The sequence below is a fragment of the Ascaphus truei genome, chromosome 4 (assembly GCF_040206685.1).
Source record: "Ascaphus truei isolate aAscTru1 chromosome 4, aAscTru1.hap1, whole genome shotgun sequence".
NCBI lineage: Eukaryota > Metazoa > Chordata > Amphibia > Anura > Ascaphidae > Ascaphus > Ascaphus truei.
In genome coordinates this window covers 311,766,466-311,786,910 of record NC_134486.1, presented here as the reverse complement: position 1 = coordinate 311,786,910, position 20,445 = coordinate 311,766,466, and the positions used below count along the sequence as shown (strand labels likewise).

The 20,445-nt window shown below is 50.5% G+C and overlaps 1 protein-coding gene across 2 annotated transcripts in view; it reads left to right on the top strand.

Moving 5' to 3' along the window:
- SPACA1 (sperm acrosome associated 1) overlaps nucleotides 1–20,445 on the top strand; it is a 205,553-nt gene that overhangs the window by 68,793 nt on the left and 116,315 nt on the right. For both annotated transcript variants that reach the window (XM_075594813.1, XM_075594814.1), the window contains exon 3: nucleotides 1,868–1,969. In XM_075594813.1, the coding sequence (XP_075450928.1) occupies nucleotides 1,868–1,969 (102 nt within the window). The remainder of the gene's footprint in view (nucleotides 1–1,867; nucleotides 1,970–20,445) is intronic.

The window sequence follows — 20,445 nt, the reverse complement described above, 5'->3', positions numbered from 1 at the left end:
ATTGCTATGCTTATGCTTACCCCTTGTGCTCTGCTCAATGCTGTATTCTGTCTACCCTACTTTCCTATACTTCTCTCATACACAGAAATCCCACCTTAACTATGAGAACCTTCTCATCCCACCTTTCAATTCCATTTGAAGAACCACTCTCTTAATTAAGCATGTTAGTGACGTTGAGTATTTACTCCAACAAATTACTTCTTAGTTAGATTTCCGAACCACACACTTACTCTGTCAGTACTGTTTGATTTACATTACAACTCCAGTCTGTTTCTGAGCATTAAAGATACAGATGGGGCCACCAACAGAAATCATGGGGCCCAGGACAAATGAAAGGATCAGGCGCCACCCCTCCCCCCCCACCACTGGGCCAGGGACGCCAACCCCTGCAGACCATCCTGTTTGCGTGCCTGGGTACAGAAATAACTTAAGATAAGATAGTAGAGAAATTAGACAGCAGGACCTGCCTTCAGCCGGCCGGAGGGGAGGGGGGGGGGGTTCAATTGGCAGGCGGTGGGGCTAGTTTTGGAGGGGAGATGGAAGGCATGTGGGTGGGTGGGTGACTGACTGCTTGGGTGGATGACTGGGTGGGTGACTGACCTTGACCGGGTAGGTGCTGCTTCCTTGCCTCACTTCCCCCCCTGCCCCCGATCCCCATGGCTGCTGTCCGGGGCGGGAGGTGGGCATGGGAGATAGGCTGGGGGGGGGGGGGTGGGGTGGGTGGGGAGACCGGCGGGCTGATTCCCCGGCAGTATCTAGGTTTCCTCCCCCCCCTCCCCGGCAGCATCTAGTTTTCCTCTTCTCTCCCCCCCCCCCTGCTTCCGGCAGAATTTAGATTTCCTCTCTCTCTTTCCCCTCCCCCCCGGGGCAGCATCTAGTTGCCCCTGGTCCCCTCTGCTGCTGCCCCAGGAGGCTGACGTGGGGGGAGCGGGTCCACGTGACTGCTGCTGCTCGGGGTGGGAGGAACAATGCCAGACACCCTGCCCATGCGCACCGAGACATCTGCTGTGTGCATGCGCATGGGGATTTGTTATTTTTTTTTTAAACACTGGCACGGTCACTCACCGGGCCCGGGACACCAACCCCAGCAGACCTCCCCCCCCTGTTACAAGAAATAACTTGATAGTAGAGAAATCAAACAGCAGGACCTGCAGCCAATGTGAGGCAGCAGTTGTGAGCATGTTTACAATAACTGTGTAACAATCTTTGTATGGATACATTTTACACTGTGTCAAATGTAAAACTGCCCCAAAGAAATGCATTTTTGTTTGAGGCTTTGTAGTTCATGCACAGCCTTTTTTTTGTGTAAACCACTTCAAGTTCCTCATTGTCATGTGGCAACAAGGATTAAAACACAGATGCAAGTTTTACATATAACAGTTTGCATAATTTAACAACGACATTCATTTGTATACCTTAAGTCCGTGGTTTTCAACTTTTTTTCCACTGGGCACCCCTAATAGTGCTCAGTTGCTGAAGCACCCCTATAACAGGACAGTCATGTAACAGAAAACATAGGACACACGAGGCAGAAGGGGCAGACGTCATCTGCAAATAAGCTTAACCAATTGAATTCTTGAAATAGGCCTACAGTATCTAGATTTTTCCTTGTGTGTATGGATGCAATATGGTTTTAAACTAATTTTCTTAAATTTCAGGCCATTGGTCATTGTGTGTCTTTAGTTTTAATGAACGAGGTGATATTGTTCCTAATGGCTCCTTTTATGGCTTCCTCATTTTTCATAACGATTTTGAGAAAATTCTTCTATGAATGATATTCTGTAAACCATGTGTTTAGGTTGGGTAATAGTCTCCATCCTCCAAAGGCTTATTTTCATATGTGTTTTTTCTTTCTTCACTTTCTAAGGCATTGGATTTCGAGAGATTCTACTTGTAAATGGGTGTCCTGGCATAGAAACCAAATGTGTTCTCCGAGTGGAAGAATGCCGTGGAGTTGAAAACTGTGACTGTAAGTCAAACACTTTTCTAATACCTGTGGTTCAATGACACATACTGTAAGTCACCCAGCACTTTAAATGGCTTAATAACTAAGCGCTGAAGCGACCGATCGCACTGTGATCAGCCAAAAACTCCCATTGACTTGAATGGGCATTCTGGGTCTGAGCTTATTGAATTAACCTCTAGGGGACATGGAAGTAGCTTAACATTTTTGCCGTAGTATTACCATGGTACTCTGGTACTCTGGTCATGTGACTGCTTGGGTTGAACCATGTCCGAAGTTTGGAAATATCATGTCTGAAACTCACAGAGGGCTGGACTTGATGAACCACTGCCATGCTATAAAAGCAATAACTTTCCTCGAATGGCAAACCAAGTTGGAAGCAGGGCACTACGGATTTCTGCAAAACTATTTTATTCAGCCAATATTCCAACGTTTCGGCAGATACAACTGCCTTTTTCAAGTATAGCTGACATAACACCCCACCCCCCATGTGTCTCTTACTTATAACCCCAAAAGTCCCCAGGTGTCCCTCATTCCAGATAAGCCTCCAGGTGTCCTCCGTGTTCGTCGGATGATCTGGCCATCTTGTGATTGGCGCATAACGTCATCGCGGCATCCTCCCGATCTTCGCGCTCCTGGTTGGCGTGTGGCGTCATCATGGTATCCTCCCGTTGTGAATGACGTCACACCCCTGAAATGTCGCGCGATTACACGATCAGAAGTGGACCAATCAGCACGGTCGATGGGAGGATGCCGGTGATGGCGTCACGTGCCAACCAGGAGCAGTGATAATATTTAATGAGGGAAATGGGGGTGATCAATATGTTTTTATACCTTCATGTAATATTAAATAATTTTTTAACCAAAGTTGTTAGAAACCTGTTTAACTGAGACATGGGACGGTGTTTTTTTCCCTTTGTGTGATAACTAACTGCTGAAGATGAGTTTGAGCAGGCTTCCTCCTGATCTTTATTGGCCCTCTTAACAGGGACAGGACTGGGCTTAGGTAATACGAAACATTTAATTGCCGAGCAGTCCCACATTCAGGTGCCTATTCTAGTAGCTTCGATGTTATCACTGCCAAATCGAACGTTTTGGCATGAGCCTACCCAACGGTCTACATTTGTGTTTTCACGGTATTAAGAAAGTGTTATCACAAGTCAGAAACCGTGAGGTAGGAAAATGCCCAACCGCTCGGGTTAGCAGTGTCTTTAGCTGTGTCTTTTTCTAAGTTCTGCCCCTGCGATCTGCCTGCAGTCTGTAAGAGCTGCACATAGAGAACTGCATCTCCCTGCACAGCTCTTACAGGCAATCACACTGTTTTCATTTTATTTTAATAACACAGTATTGAAGCAGGGAATCTACGTAGCTGAACCACATTTAATTTTAGCGTCGTGACCCCCTGCTTCCCGAGATACAGATGCCGGTATCTCCATACATTTTTTTTATGTCCCGGTCACGTGACGCGGGAGATTGAAACAATGCAGGGAGATTGAAACAATGCAGGGAGATACCGGCATCCCATACGGGGTCCTGTAACTCAGGATGCAGGGTGTCCCGAGGCTGAAATGAATGCGGTTCAGCTCTGGAGACCCCCTGCTTCAATACTGTGTTATTAAAATAAAATAAAAACAGCTTCATTACCTTAGCGGCTACCTTCATGCCGGGAAGGTTGCGGGAGGAGTTAACCCTGTCATTACCTTAGCGCAGGGGTGGGGAACCTTTTTTCTGCCAAGGGCCATTTTGATATTTATAAAATCATTCGAGGGCCATACAAAATTATCAACTTAAAAATTAGCCTGCTATATTTGGTCAAACATTTAATTAACTCACCCCTAATGTGATGGCTGGAACTGCTTCTCTTTGGGTGACTGACTGACTCTTGGATGGTGGGTGACTATGACTGACTGTGGGTTGGTGTCTGTATATACACACACACACACACACACACACACACACACACACACACACACGGAGAAATCGGAGTAGGGGGGATGGGGAGAAAATCAGACTCTCGGACCCACTCTCTCTCTCTCTCTCGGACACACTCTCTCTCTCGGACACACTCTCGCTCTCGGACACACTCTCTCTCTCTCGGACACACTCTCTCTCTCTCGGACACACTCTCTCTCGGACACACTCTCTCTCAGACACACTCTCTCTCTCAGACACACTCTCTCTCTCGGACACACACTCTCTCTCTCGGACACACTCTCTCTCGGACACACTCTCTCTCGGACACACTCTCTCTCGGACACACACACTCTCGGACACACACACTCTCGGACACACACACTCTCAGACACACACACTCTCAGACACACACACTCTCAGACACTCAAGCAAAATCCTACTGAAGGCTCCAAAGACAAGTGTTAAACTTGAGTGGCACTCAGTTAAAGTGAGTGACACTTGATAGGACCGCGGACACGGCTGTCAAGTTCAATGCACCGAGTGAGTGCGACTTAGTCTTCCTGAAGTAAAAAATTGCAAATTGAATACAATTACTCCAAATACTACCTGCACCGAAATCCATCACCAATGATGCTAAACAAAAATGACAATCAGCTGCAAGAAGTGACAACTTGAGGCAGCATGAGTGACGGTCTGACAGCTTAGATCACACTGAGTCATTTTATGGGGTACAGATCATTGGGTGGGGGGGGGGGGTGTCTGCAAAAGTTAATCTTACAACATATATTGAAGTCAAGGAGACCAATGATGCTGGGATTAGGTGTCACTCAGTGACTGACAGGCCTGGTGGTGTCCCAGGGCCCTCCTGCTCTTCCCCTGTCAGGGCCCTGCGTGGCTCCCTCTCCTCTTACACTGCAGAGCAGCAGCTGGGGAGGAGGAGGAGAGTTGGTAGTGAGGTGTCTCTCCCTCCGCAGACTCGCTCTTCCATCCCCCAATCCCCACTCCTCTTATACCCCCTCCCCCCCAAGCCCCACTCCTCTTATACCCCCCCCCCCAAGCCCTACTCCTCTTATACCCCCTCCCCCCCCCAAGCCCTACTCCTCTTATACCCCCTCCTCCAAGCCCCACTCCTCTTATACCCACCCCCCCCAAGCCCCACTCCTCTTATACCCCCCCAAGCCCCACTCCTCTTATCCCCCCCCCAGAGTGCTGCTTACACGCGCTGCCCTGCTGATACTCAGGTCCTTCATCACCTCCTCGATGGCCGCCATCTTCCCCTACTACTACTTTGCCTCCTACTCCAGCGGCTGCTGCTGCTGCTCTGGACGTGCGCCAGGGGGGAGGGAATCGGTGCCGGGGGAATCGGAGCAGGGGGAGGGGGGGATCGGAGCACGGGGGTGGGGGATCGGAGCAGGGGTGGGATCGGAGCAGGGAGGGGATGGCAAGGCAAGGGAGGCATGGAGCAAGACTTACCACTTGCTCCATGCAGGAAGAGGCGGGCATTGCTTTGCAAGCTCGTTTAGAGCTTGCTGCGGGTTAAAAAAAAAAAAATCTTGGCAGAGTGACAGCACAGGCAGCCAATCAGGAGAGGGGGAGTTTTTTTTGCTTTCTTGCAAGCACATCACAAGCGTGCTAAATCCTGTCACCCAGTGGTAACCGGGCAAAGGGATTTATCGAGGAGCATTGATAACCCCAATAGCAATGAATGGGCACACTACTACCCACCCTCTCTGCCCCCCCCCCCCAACACCACCACTCCTCCCCCAAACATATACAGTACAGTAATGGGCAAAATCCCTATTACCCAGACCTGATAATAGTGCATTTGCGTAATAAAAATAAAACTGTACGGGGGGCGTGGCTTGGAGCTCAGGCAAGAAGGACGTGTAGAACTTAAGCTCCCGGATAGCAAAACCACAAGCTTTATCCATCACAGGGCATCGTTGCTCTAATTACTAAAAAAAGCACAGTTAGAGAGTGTAGTAGAGCTGGGGATCACTACAATCTGAGATTTGTACAAATCGGACTATATTTGTGGAAATTACCCACTTATGGGGCCTTGATGGTGTGGCCGCATGCAGACCTAGGCCTTGCAGTATCATACAGATAATCAGACATTCAATAAAGCCATGAAATCAGGCATCCAAACATGGAGGCCAAGTACAACATATCTGCCTGTATCACAGCGCAGAAGTGTATAGGAAGAGAGCTGAAAAATGTGAGTTGGAGTCTGCCCCTCTCCTCCCAACTGAGGCCTAGGAGAATAAACAGGCGAGCTGACACGCGGATCTGTCCCCCCGACCCCCCTTCAAACAATTAAATTGGAGCCTGGTCAGCCTCCTCCTGTCAACCCAAATTAGGAAAATCTCTCTCCCCGTGCCTGGGCAACCTTCCTCCCACGGGTCTCTCGGGTGCTGCAGAGCTGTCAACCACCAAGTTTGTCTCCCTATCCCTGGGTGTCCTCCCTCCCGAGTACTGCGGCCTGCACCCAGTACGAATTTCACTCCCCCTGTCACTCGGCGCCCCTCCACCTACGGGTCTCCCGGGGGCTGCGGAGATGCGGGCTATCCTCACGTCTGGGCCTCGGTCCCCCTGTACCGATTCGCCCTTCCTCACGAGTGCTGCAGTCTGTCCCCCGCCTGGGTCTAAAATGGCTACCATTGCCCTTTGAGGGAGAGGGAGCCGAGTACCGGACATACATTCCCCCTGCCGGAGATCCGTCATGGCGTGCCTTCCTGCACCGCGGTCCTGCGCTCCCCCCCACCTTCTGGCGTCCCCACTGTGAGGAGGGGACTGAAGCTACCGGCGGGGCTTGCGGTGGTGGAGCGGGGCTCTGGTGCAGCTGGAGGCTAACTAAAATGGCCACCATTGAGCTGTAGCTGAGTGCTTCAGAGCGTGCCTTCCCGCTATCCCCCCCTGCCTCCCCGCTATCCCCCCCCCGCCTCCCTGCTATCCCCCCCTGCCTCCCTGTGCTTCTTTCCACCTGCCTGCACCGTCGCTGCGAGGAGGGGGCCTGAGCAAGTCTGCTGCCTGAACCGGAGCTGTCTGACTCCTTGCGTTTCAGCCTGCGTGTCGGCCAAATCCAAGATGGCCACAGCAGGTTGGATTTAAAGGCACATCTCCCCCCAGGAACATAAATAAATAAACACCACAACATAGAAAATCAGCCTAATCCTAGCCCAGGGGCTGCTGAGGCAGGAGAATAAAAAAACAAAAGCAGTTACACATGCCCCGGCCACTAGGCAATGTCCGCATAACCCCTGAAAACCCAAGCATAGATGCAATAAAGTGGCTCGCATGCAGAGGAGCGGCACAGCAGACACTGACACGATTAAATGACTTTGCCCCATTAAAAATGTTCTATAGAGAGGAGACTTCCGGTGATGTCATGGCACATGCCAGCCTAAAGCGGTGCTCCTGATCCCCCTCCACTAAGAAGGAGCTAGAAAGAGCGAAAAACACCCAAAAAAGCTGGGGAAACGTGAGGACAGGATGGCAAAACAACAGAAAAAAACCCCCACGCAAAGCGTTTCGACATACTTTACGCCGTCGAAGCGCCAGGCAGACCAGGAGGAGGAGAGCCAGGATGACGCCGGCACCAGCGGGGCAAGTGCTCCCGCCCAAGTGCTCCCGCCCGCGAGCAGCCACTACTGGAGCAGATAAACGCAAGCCACCTCATTACTAAAGACTTCCTCGAGGACTATATGAACCAGATGTTCACCAAGCTGAGGAAAGGCTTCAACGAAGATCTTAACAGAGCGATCAATAAAATAAAACAAGACCTCAACGGAGTAACGCAGAGGACAGAGTCCCTGGAGGGTAGGGTGGAGGAGATCGAAGCAGTACAGTCATCAGCAGAGGATGAAATCAACAGGCTCAACCAAGAAATTGCCCTGCTGAAAGATGGTCAGGAAGACCAAGAGAACCGCGACCGGCGCCAGAACCTAAGGTTCAGAAACATCCCTGAAACTGTCCCAGCAGAGGCCCTCACACCCTACCTACAGGACCTATTCCAAACACTGGTGCCAGAGTTGAAAAAAGAGGATATGGAGCTGGACCGAGCTCATAGAGCCCTGGGCCCAAGGCAGGAGGACCCAAAGAGGCGCAGAGATGTAATCGCGCGTTTCCACTCTTACGGCACCAAAGAGAAAATCCTGTCTAAAAGCAGAGAGATGAACCAGATCGCATTCCAGGGAGAACAGATCCAGATCTATAGTGACCTGTCAAGGACCACTATTCTCCGTCGAAAAGACTTGAAGCCTCTGACGTAGCACCTACAAAACCACAGCGTGCGTTATCGATGGGGATTCCCATTTAAACTCAGCGTCCACGCTAAAGGCAAGTTCTTCACGATCTTGCACATAGAAGAAGCCCCCAGGTTCCTGCGTCTCCTGGGACTCCGACAAGGACAGAGACAAGAGGAAGAAGAAGAGGATACGAACCTGCCCCGGCGATAACGTGGCTCCAGATCTTCGGAACGCCTGGCCCAGCAGAAAACCACCAAAGCGACGCCAGGACCCTAAAGATCCAGGAAAGAAATCACCAAGATGCCCCCTGAAAGGCTGAGACACCCCCTCTTCTCACACTGTGAAAAAAACCCTCTCCTCACCCCACCCACCTCTCTCCTGTGCAACTAAGCTACACCATCCGACGAGACCCCCACCCAAAAACTAAACCTACCTGCAAAACCCCCTACATGGCGTTCGAAACACCCCCTTCCCCCCCCTTTCTCGCCACCACCTCACCTCCCCTGCTCCCTTATCACACAGACGAGCACCCACACTGCAAGCACCCGACACCCACATGTCTCACCCGCCTTCGCTGGTCCCTGCCCTCCCCCCGCCCGAGCATGAGGAGGAAGAAACCCCAGGCTGGGGCCACCCCCGGTCCCATCAACTTACCCGAGGGGGGCGGAGGAGGGGTCGGGTGGACGGAGCTGCGGGGAGACCCGGCGGAGCCTAGCTACAGACGCAGAGATCTGATGGTAAAGGTAAACATAGGAGGAAGAGATTTACCAGAAAAGCCTACAGGAGGGCACTGTTTCATAAGGAATGGGAGCTCGACTCTATTTAACAGAAGGGACAATACCTAATAGGTTTCAATGATTTCTGTTAACTTGTCCCCCTTAGAGACTAGAGCTAACTAATAATGTATATACCAGAACTACACCCCCCTTCCGCCCCCCCCACCTTTCCCCCCCAATAATCTAAGCTAGCTGCCTCCCGATGGGGCAATTGAAATGTATTGGATAAATTAAGAATGTGGTACATAGAAATTATACTCTCCTGTAGACCCCATCCCCTCCTCCCTCCTGATCCCCTCCCCCCCACTCCCCCCGGTCGTTGCAAAAGATCTTGCCTAACTTGGATTAGCCCGGGTGCAAAAAATATATGAAGGTACTTGCAGGTTTAACTGAAATGTAACTGAGGAAATGTATGTGTTCAACAAACATATGAGAATATCCCATTCCCCCTTCACTACCTATCCCTCTCCCAGTACCCTCCCCCCTCTCCCTCCCCTCCTCCCTTCCCCCCCCTCTCCCCCACTGGTTAAGCTAAGTTTCTCCCACACACACCCGAAATGTATAGGTGAACCTAGGTCTATGGATCAAATAATTCCTGCTACCCCACCTTCCCTATCTCCCCCTCCCACTCCAGTCCCAATTCATTCCCCTCATCTCACGCCCCAGCCCCCCCCCCTCTATTGTCACGGTTGTGCTCGCCACAAACCTGGGTCGGACCGCGAGGCTGAGGTGGGGTTGGAAAAGCACCGACCTTAGACCGTGCAGGCTGATCCGGATTGCGCAGTTCGTAGTCATACGTAGCAGGATCAGGATAGGAGAAGACAGCATCGTCGTTGTACAAGCCAGGGTCAGGACAGGAGACGTCAGAATAAACATTGTCCAAGCAGGAGTTCGGCAACAGGGAGTCAGGAAAGCCCCGCTTCAGCTTAGGAGCGCGGGGATGGCCTCTGCGCGTGCGGCGACCATGGCCCATGGTACTGGTCTCAGGAGGTGGAAGACAGACCAGATTACACACCGCCTAGCTGCACGGGTAAACCAGTGCTACAGAGCAAGAGTCCTGAGCGGGCTAGGGAATCCTCTGTTGCAGCGCAGGAACCAGGACACAGCTTCTCTAGATTAGGGAAAGAGTAGGCACCAGGAAGCTGTAGATACACAGGGAAACCTCCGCTTCAGTGCAGGAATCCAGGAGGCTGAAGGACGCAGGGACGAAACCTCTACTTCAGCACAGGAGAACAGGAAGTTGAAGGACGCAGGACGGAACCTCCGCTTCAGCACAGGAGAACAAGCGGGAGCTTGAAGGAAGCTGAAGGACGCAGGGCGGAACCTCCGCTTCAGCACAGGAGAACAAGCGGGAGCTTGAAGGAAGCTGAAGGACGCAGGACGGAACCTCCGCTTCAGCACAGGAGAACAAGCGGGAGCTTGAAGGAAGCTGAAGGACGCAGGGCGGAACCTCCGCTTCAGCACAGGAGAACAAGCGGGAGCTTGTGGCAGAACAGGTAGTGACATCCGGTAAGGACTATGCTCGGCAGGGAGCATTGTGGGAACATAGTACTTAAAGGCCAGCGGACCAATCCCCGGCGGGGGGTGTGACGGTCCTGCTCCAATAAGTGAATACAAGGCTGGATTGCAGTGATAGATTGCACAGCTGCAGTAGATACGAGAGGGAGTGTGTGGCAGTATAGCTTTGGTGAGAGAATCCAGGCTGCAGTAACATCAGGTGAAGAGTTCCAGAACTGCACCGGTCTGCAAGGTAAGGCAACCAGTAAACCGCGGAGCGGATTCCTTACATCTATACAGAAATGGAAGCAAAAGACATGATATAGCGGAAATACAAGCAACAGAGGACGTATGTCCAAATTGAAATGTACCAGATAACAAACAGACAAGAGCAAGCCATCTTACTCCCCCCCAACCCCCCCCCCCGTTCCACCCCCCTTCTCATCCCCCTGTCTCCCCCCCCCATCTCCCCCCCTCCTCCCACGCGGCTTCCCCCCCCCTCACCCCCCATCTCCCACCCTCCTCCCATGCAGCTTCCCACCCCCTCTCCCCCCACATCGAGATTTAACCCCTCTGGTTGAGTCAAGCCTTGCGCCAGTAAGAGACCAGTAGAACAACAAAATGCGGGCCTAATATCAGAATCTGTTTCTACCCCCAGAGGTAGGCCTACAACAGGGAGAGGAGGGTGACTATCCGATTGTGACCCTAACCACAGGGCGGCCTGTCGATTAAGGTGCCGTAGGACACAGTAGCATACAGTATAGATATTGAGGTGGAAAAAAAAGAGAAAGAAAAAAGGTTACAGACATAAATATTTAGTGGAGGGCTTGGGACACGACCGCGGAGGGCCGAGTGTGCTCTTTGCTCACGGTCGTCTCCACACGGGCAATAAGTCCAAAATCCAGATCACACAGGTGATCATGGTTTCCATTTTGTTTGTTTTTTTCCAAAAAACCCGCTCTTTTTCTCTCCTCTCTCTATCTCCCCTTTCATCCCCCTAACCGCCCCCCCCCCCCCGAGCGATGCAGATATGCAAAGCAAGGTTAGGAGATTACTACCAAATAAGAGGAACCTTGACCTCAGTGGGAAAGTGGCTAGATGGGCCACTAAGGTCAAGGGAACTAGACTATGGCTAACACATCAGCCATAAAAATAATATCACTAAACGTAAAGGGCCTCAACTCTAACAAAAAAAGAAGATTGGCTCTTCAGGAGCTTAAAAAGTCAAAGGGGGACATAGTGTTCCTTCAAGAAACACACTTCAATACAAACTCTCCCCCCAACACATTTAAGCAAACTTATCCCCAAGCATACTTTGCGTCCTCTAAAACAAAGAAAAGAGGAGTAGCCATCTTGTTTAAAAACAATACACCATTTGCAGTGGATGAGGTTAGACCAGATGCAGAGGGCAGATATCTGTTAGTGAAAGGGTCTCTGGCAGGAGTTAGAGTTTCCCTTCTTAATGTCTATGCCCAGTGTTCGACAATTATATACATTTACACGCCCGGGGCGTGTGGATTTAACCCCCGGGCGAGTAAATATTGGCCCAAGCAGCACGCGTGTATTTTTTAAATTTCCCGCGCTCGCGATGCTTTTTTTCCCGCGCTGGAGGGAAAAAAAAGCCTGAGGCGGGTTCATGTTGTTGGGGGAGATTACCCCGCCTCCGGCTCTCTGAGCACTGCCTTCGCTCCTCCCCCGCCTCTCAGCAACTTTCCCTCGTCAGCTCTTCCACTCCTCCCTTTTCCGGCAGCCAGCCCCTTCCGCGCCTGTCTGCCTCAGGCCCCTGCAGGGCCATCTGTCACCCCCCCTCCCATCGGGCCATCCGCCCCCCCTCGCATCGGGCCATCCACCACCCCCTCCCATCGGGCCATCCACCACCCCCTCCCATCGGGCCATCCACCACCCCCTCCCATCGGGCCATCCACCACCACCCCCCCCCCCTCACACCAATCTCTCCCGGTGTGTCACCCTCTCCCTGTGTCACCCTCTCCCTGTGTCACCCTCACCCTCTCCCTGTGTCACCCTCCCTCTCCCTGTCACCCTCCCTCTCCCTGTGTCACCCTCCCTCTCCCTGTGTCACCCTCCCTCTCCCTGTGTCACCATCCCTCTCCCTGTGTCACCCACCCTCTCCCTCTCCCTGTATCACCCTCTCCCTGTGCCACCCTCTCCTTGTGTCACCCTCTCCCTGTGTCACCCTCTCCCTCCCTCTCCCTGTGTCACCCTCTCCCTCCCTCTCCCTGTGTCACCCTCTCCCTCTCTCCCTCTCCCTGTGTCACCCTCTCCCTGTCCCTGTGTCACCCTCTCCCTGTGTCACCCTCCCCTTCTCCCTGTGTCACCCTCCCCCTCTCCCTGTGTCACCCTCCCCCTCTCCCTGTGTCACCCTCCCTCTCCCTGTGTCACCCTCCCTCTCCCTGTGTCACCCTCCCTCTCCCTGTGTCACCCTCCCTCTCCCTGTGTCACCCACCCTCTCCCTCTCCATGTGTCACCCTCTCCCTGTGTCACCCTCTCCCTGTGTCACCCTCTCCGTGTCACCCTCCCTCTCCCTGTGTCACCCACCCTCTCCCTCTCCGTGTCACCCTCTCCCTGTGTCACCCTCTCCCTGTGTTACCCTCTCCCTGTGTCACCCTCTCCCTGTGTCACCCTCTCCCTGTCCCTGTGTCACCCTCTCCCTCTCCCTGTGTCACCCTCTCCCTCTCCCTGTGTCACCCACCCTCTCCCTGTGTCACCCACCCTCTCCCTCTCCCTGTGTCACCTTCTCCCTGTGTCAACCTCTCCCTGCCACCCTCCCTCTCCCTGTGTCACCCACCCTCTCCCTGTGTCACCCTCTCCCTGTGTCACCCTCTCCCTGTGTCACCCTCTCTCTCCCTCTCCCTGTGTCACCCTCTCCCTCTCCCTGTGTCACCCTCTCCCTGTCCCTGTGTCACCCTCTCCCTCTCCCTGTGTCACCCTCCCTTTCTCCATGTCACCCTCCCTCTCTCTGTGTCACCCACCCTCTCCCTGTGTCACCCTCTCCCTGTGTCACCCTCTCCGTGTCACCCTCCCTCTCCCTGTGTCACCCACCCTCTCCCTCTCCCTGTGTCACCCTCTCCCTGTGTCACCCTCTCCCTGTGTCACCCTCTCCCTGTGTCACCCTCCCTTTCTCCATGTCACCCTCCCTCTCCCTGTGTCACCCACCCTCTCCCTGTGTCACCCACCTTCTCCCTCTCCCTGTGTCACCCTCTCCCTGTGTCAACCTCTCCCTGTCACCCTCCCTCTCCCTGTGTCACCCTCCCTCTCCCTGTGTCACCCACCCTCTCCCTCTCCCTGTGTCACCCTCTCCCTGTGTCACCCTCTCCCTGTGTCACCCTCTCCGTGTCACCCTCCCTCTCCCTGTGTCACCCACCATCTCCCTCTCCCTGTGTCACCCTCTCCCTGTGTCACCCTCTCTCTCCCTCTCCCTGTGTCACCCTCTCCCTCTCCCTGTGTCACCCTCTCCCTGTCCCTGTGTCACCCTCTCCCTCTCCCTGTGTCACCCTCTCCCTCTCCCTGTGTCACCCTCCCCCTCTCCATGTCACCCTCCCTCTCCCTGTGTCACCCTCTCCCTGTGTCACCCACCCTCTCCCTCTCCCTGTGTCACCCTCCCTCTCCCTGTGTCACCCTCCCTCTCCCTGTGTCACCCTCCCTCTCCCTGTGTCACCCTCCCTCTCCCTGTGTCACCCTCCCTCTCCCTGTGTCACCTTCCCTCTCCCTGTGTCACCCTCTCCCTGTGTCACCCTCTCCCTGTGTCACCCTGTCCCTCTCCCTGTGTCACCCTCTCCCTCTCCCTGTGTCACCTTCTCCCTCTCCCTGTGTCACCCTCTCCCTCTCCCTGTGTCACCCTCTCCCTCTCCCTGTGTCACCCTCTCCCTCTCCCTGTGTCACCCTCTCCCTCTCTCTCCCTCTCCCTGTGTCACCCTCTCCCTCTCTCTGTGTCACCCTCTCCCTCTCCCTGTGTCCCCCTCTCCCTGTCCATGTGTCACCCTCTCCCTGTGTCACCCTCCCCCTCTCCCTGTCACCCTCCCTCTCCCTGTCACCCTCCCTCTCCCTGTGTCACCCTCCCTCTCCCTGTGTCACCCACCCTCTCCCTCTCCCTGTGTCACCCTCTCCCTGTGTCACCCTCCCTCTCCCTGTGTCACCCTCCCTCTCCCTGTGTCACCCTCTCCCTGTGTCACCCTCTCCCTCTCACCCTCTCCCTGTGTCACCCTCTCCCTCTCATCCTCTCCCTGTGTTACCCTCTCCCTCTCCCTGTGTCACCCTGTCCCGCTCCCTGTGTCACCCTCCCTCTCCCTCTCCGTGTCACCCTCTCCCTGTGTGACCCACCCTCTCCGTCTCCCTGTGTCACCCTCTCCCTGTGTCGCCCTCTCCCTTTCTGTCGCACTCTCTTCTTCGCTCTCTGTCGCACTCTCTCTGTCTCTCATTCTCTCAGTGTGTGTGTCTCTCTTTCTCTCTCTTTCTCTGTGTGTCTCTCTTTCTCTGTGTGTCTCTCTTTCTCTGTGTGTGTGTGTGTGTGTGTGTGTGTGTCTGTCTGTCTGTCTCTCTGTGAAGCGCCGACGTCCAGACACTGGTTAAGGGGTTCAGGAAACTAGTCATTCACATCTAGCTTTTATTTCTAGATCCGACATTGACACACACACACGACTAATTGTAGTATAATGTAATACAATAAATACATTTATGTCAAAAACGAATGTTGTTCTGACTAGGAATTTATTAAATGTATTTTATTTATATATTTTATTTTAAAGCGGGGGGGGGGACTAGGGGCGGAGTTGGGGGCGGGACTAGGGGCGGATTTGGGGCGGGACTAGGTGGCGAGTAGATTTTTTGGTTGGGCGAGTAGATTTTTGGGTAATTTGTCGAACACTGTCTATGCCCCTAACGAACCCAAGCCGAATTCTTGAACGGGGTTTTGGAGACCCTAGATCAACAAACACTATCCTCCTTGCTGATAGGAGGAGATATGAATGTGGTCTACAACACAGACATAGACAAAACCACAATAGCAGGTACGAGCCAATCGAGTCGACTACGCGCAAACTGCACAAAATTTAGAGAGATAATCAAGGAGTTTTCACTAAAAGATATATGGAGAGCCCAACATCAGGGACAAAGGGATTATACATTCTACTCAGCCCCTCATCAGACCTACTCGAGGATTGATTATTTCTTGGGTACCAACAATATTCTCCAGGCATCCTCCCAGTCAAATATAGGGTCTATATCTTGGTCTGACCACGCTCAGATAGAGTTAATGCTCTCCCTGCCATTCGGTAAAAACAACAGTTACACGTGGAAACTGAACGACTCTACTAAATTCGAAAGAGATAGAGAGGACTGTTAAGCAAAAGTTGAGGGACTACTTTCAATTGAATAAAGGCTCTGTGTCATCCCCGTCAATTCTGTGGGTGGCACATAAAGCAGCGATTAGAGGAGAATTGATCTCCATAGCATCTCACAAGAAAAAAGAGAAACTTAAAAGATATAAAGAACTATCTATCCAATTTGCCTCATTAGAAAGGCAACATAAAGATACCCCGTGTAAGAAAACTCTTAAACTGGAAAAAGCCAGACTAGATCTAAAGGAAGCCCAAATTGACGAAGTTGAGAGAGCATTACGATGGACAAACCAAAGATACTACGACAAAGGGAATAAAGCAGATAGGTTGTTGGCATGCAAACTAAGAGGTCTGAGAGTTAAATCTCAAATCCCAGTAATTCGTACAAAAGCAGGGCCAACTACATATAATGAGAAAGAGATAGCTAGGGAAATCTCAAATTTCTACACCAAATTATACAACCTACACCCCCCCCCCCCCGAGAGGGTAGCACAGGGTCCGAGGCAATAACAGAGTACTTAAATAACTGTAAACTACCGAAACTAAATGAGGAGGAATCCCAAATGTTAAACAAAAGCATTTCTAAAGAAGAACTGATGGAGGCCATAGGCTCACTAAAAACAAATAAGACACCAGGCCCGGACGGCTTTTCCAACCTGTACTATATTTTTTTTAGAAGGTGCTCTCCCCATATATCCTTGAGACATTCAATTCTTTCCTGGAGGGGGAACCCGTCCCGACCTCAATGTCCATGGCCAACCTAGCCATCATTCATAAGGAGGGGCGGGACCCCCTCCAATGTGGAAGCTATAGACCTATTTCGCTATTGAATACCGACTTGAAAATATATAGTAAAATTTTAGCGAACAGGTTGTCTCCGATCCTGCCAAGACTCATCCATATAGATCAGGTGGGCTTCATTCAAAACAGACAGGCCTCTGACAACACCCGAAAAGTCATAAACATAGTGTACTGCGTACACCTGTCCGATACAAAGGCTATTCTATTAAGCTTAGACGCTGAGAAAGCGTTTGATAGAATTAAGTGGGATTTTTTTAATAAAACACTATTAAAATTCGGATTCGCGGGACCATACCTTGAGGGCGTTAGAGCCTTGTATAGGTCACCCACTGCCTACGTCAAGCTCCCGGGGGGGGGGGATTCGACTCCAATCAAAATTAGAAATGGCACGAGACAGGGATGCCCCCTGTCCCCACTCCTCTTCGCATTAACAATTGAGCCACTGGCAGCGACGATTAGAGAAGACCAAAACATCCAAGGTATCAAAATAGGGGAGGTGGACTATAAGATCTCCCTCTTCGCAGATGACATTATACTATCTATAGCAAACCCATTAATATCCTTGCCCAATCTCCAGCTACAGCTAAACCAATTTGGCAAAATATCCGGGTACAAAATTAATAACGATAAATCTGAAATACTAAACCTAAACCTACCAGGTGCAGAGAGGGCAATATTACAATCCAAATTTAAATACAAATGGGCTGCAAATAATATAAAATACCTTGGAAATAAAATAACAAAATCATACCGTGAACTCTATAAGAGTAACTACCCCATGCTGTTTGAAAAAATAAAAAAAGATCATCAGCGATGGAACGATCTACAGATCTCCTGGTTGGGATGGATAGCCACAGTAAAGATGAATGTAGTCCCAAGATTGTTATACCTATTCCAAACAATCCCGGTAAAAGTCCCGATAGCAGAACTTAAAAACATACAAAATAGAGTCTTCCAATTTAAATGGAAGAACAAAAGGCCGAGAGTGGCGAGATTAGTAATGTTGTCACCTAAGGAGGGGGAAGGGGGGCGTGGGGGTACCTGATATCACCAAATATTATCAAGCGTCCCAGTTAAAACAAGTGGTGTGGAACAACGACCCCACCACTGCAGGCTGGTTGCAGATGGAGTCTGTCTTTGTGTCCCCTCGCTCCCTGACCTCGACCCTGTGAGGCGGAGCGGAGGGCGAGGGACCTCCCGGGAGATTTGAGCTGGGATCGATGAGGTGTACGTGGGAGATTTGGTCCAAATCCAAAAAGAACTACTCAATTCGAATCCATCACTGTTAACTCCTTTATATAATAACCCAGAGTTTCCCCCAGGGTGTATAAAAAACTCCTTCAAAAAACTAAAGGAGCTTGGCATTGTAAGATTAGAGGACCTTGTGGTCGGAGGCAAACCTATGACATTCCAAGAGGTGCAAACAAAATACCAAGCACGGGATATCCCAATCTTTGGCTTCCTACAGGTTAGACACTTTCTGCAGTCAGTTTCGCAGAACAAGAGCTTTCCGAATTTAACAACATTTGAAAGACTATGCACAATAGGGGTGCACCAGAAGGGTCTGATCTCGAGGATATATACGGGACTGACTTCGACAACCACCCCACAAAACCATAATTATATGTTGAAATGGGCCGAAGACCTTGGGATAGAAATAGATAGGGAATACTGGGAGGATATCTGGGAATCGGCAGCTAAAACATCAATCTGCACGACCATGAAAGAAAATATATACAAAATTCTATTTCAATGGTACCTAACACCGAGTAGGCTGAGCCAGATCTTCCCAGGCACACCGGATCTCTGCTGGAGAGGGTGTGGCCTGAGAGGAGATATGGCACATATATGGTGGTTCTGTCCAAAGATACAGCGTTTCTGGACGCACATACAAAATATGTTGCAAGAAACCACAGAGCTGAGAATCCCTTTGGACCCAATGATATACCTACTGGGAAAGCCTGTGGAAGAGATCCCCTCGCCAGAGGGCAAAATGATCAGATTCATCCTCAAGGCCGCACGCTGTTCAATAGCAGCTGCCTGGAAGAACGTCAATGCACCGTCCAAGCAAACGGTGAACAAAAGGTTGAGAGAAGTCAAAACAATGGAGCTGCTTTCGGCCCAGCTCTCCCAAAAAGTGGAACAATTCCACAAAGTTTGGGACATATGGTCCCCATCCTAGTCTAAACCCCAGACCAACCCCTCAATGCAGAGGAATAAGGGAATAGGGAGCAGCAACTAACAAAAGATTGACAGAGATGATGAGGCTCTGCAAGCTCGGGCCCTACCTGACACCCCACCTCCCCACCAACCCCCCCCCCCTTCCCCCTCTCTTTCTATTCTTTCTCTTTCTCTGTCCTATCATTCCAAATTGGTTAACCTTAAGAGTGGACAAACTCAAAGATACTCATGCATCTGAGGTCACCCTCACCTAACCCACAAAGGTATGGGGAGCCGTACTGTCAGAACTAATGTCTAAGTTTCTGATAAGCTAAGTGTTATAAAGCCTGTGAACAATTGTGACTACATGTTTAAGTGTACTCCACTCTTTATTGATGAGTCGGAAATGTATAATCTGTTATTCTGTGTAAAAAACAATTAAAAAAATTGAAACAAACAAAAAAAAAAACTGTACCCAGCCAGCATACAGTATAGTAAATTAAAGTAGTACTTTCCCCTGCCAGGATGAAGGCTGTACTCATCCTCCAAGTTTTCTATGTGCAATAACATTAAAATAAAAAAACTAACTACTGGCCACCAACCCCTTAATTACCTTGGCGGTTATTATTTTTTTTTATTTATAAAATGTTTTACCAGGAAGTAATACATTCAGAGTTACTGTACGTCTCGTTATCAAGTATGTCCTGGGCACAGAGTTATGATGACATATAAATGGTTACAAATGCATGGGTACATTAGGGGAAAAGGTTTATACATTATATATAAAGACATTGCATTACATTAGGTAATAATACAAAATACTGGATGGTGCTCTAACACTCTCCCATTAATCCCAGTGAAAATATTTTCAGTGATATACATATTTTAGTATAATAAACCAAATAAAACGGTCTATGACATGTGCAATGTGACATATACCTAAAACACTAAAATAGTGATAAGATGATCAAAAAATATATAGGAGGTAAAAACCTCCACTAAACCCTCATATACCCCACTTGCCTGGGAAAATACTGTGGCTATCACAGTAAACGCGGTGAGATTTCTGTGAGATTCTGCAGCCAGACTAATGGCCCATTGGATTAACACAGTGGCGGTCTCTGCATTTGAATGGGATTGCAGGGACCCCCGCTGTGTTAAATCTCTGTGTTTTCTGTGAGATGGCAAATATATAGAAGAGACCTTGCTCCTAACTCCTACCCTGGTACGCGTGCTGCCAGGGAGATGGATGCTAGATAGTGGTGTGGTCTGTATCCAAAGACAGATACAGTAAGATTCCTGTTGCGGCGCACAGCAGACCGTTATAATATAAATGGTCAGAGTTAGCAAAAACAGGGGGAAGTGTATTTAAAATCAAATTTATTCGCATTCATATGCAATATTTAAAAGTGGATATAAATACGTCTATTGATACTACTCTTTGTCGCCTAGCAGGTGCTTGTACATAAATCGTGGTGGCTATACCAATATAGTGTTCTTGGTCTCATATATTTCTCTCTTCAAATGCGTGATCACAGTGTGTATACTTGGTTACTGTGATACAATGTAGGGGAGTATGTACAAAGAATATCAGTGTATATTGGGTTTAAATTTGTCTTGTTCCCTCTAATCACAGTGCATATTCTCACTATATATACACGTCACTATTGTCCTCTATATAGGTTATTTTTCATTTTCTGGCAGTGTGCCTCATGTAGAGAACAGGACAGGTT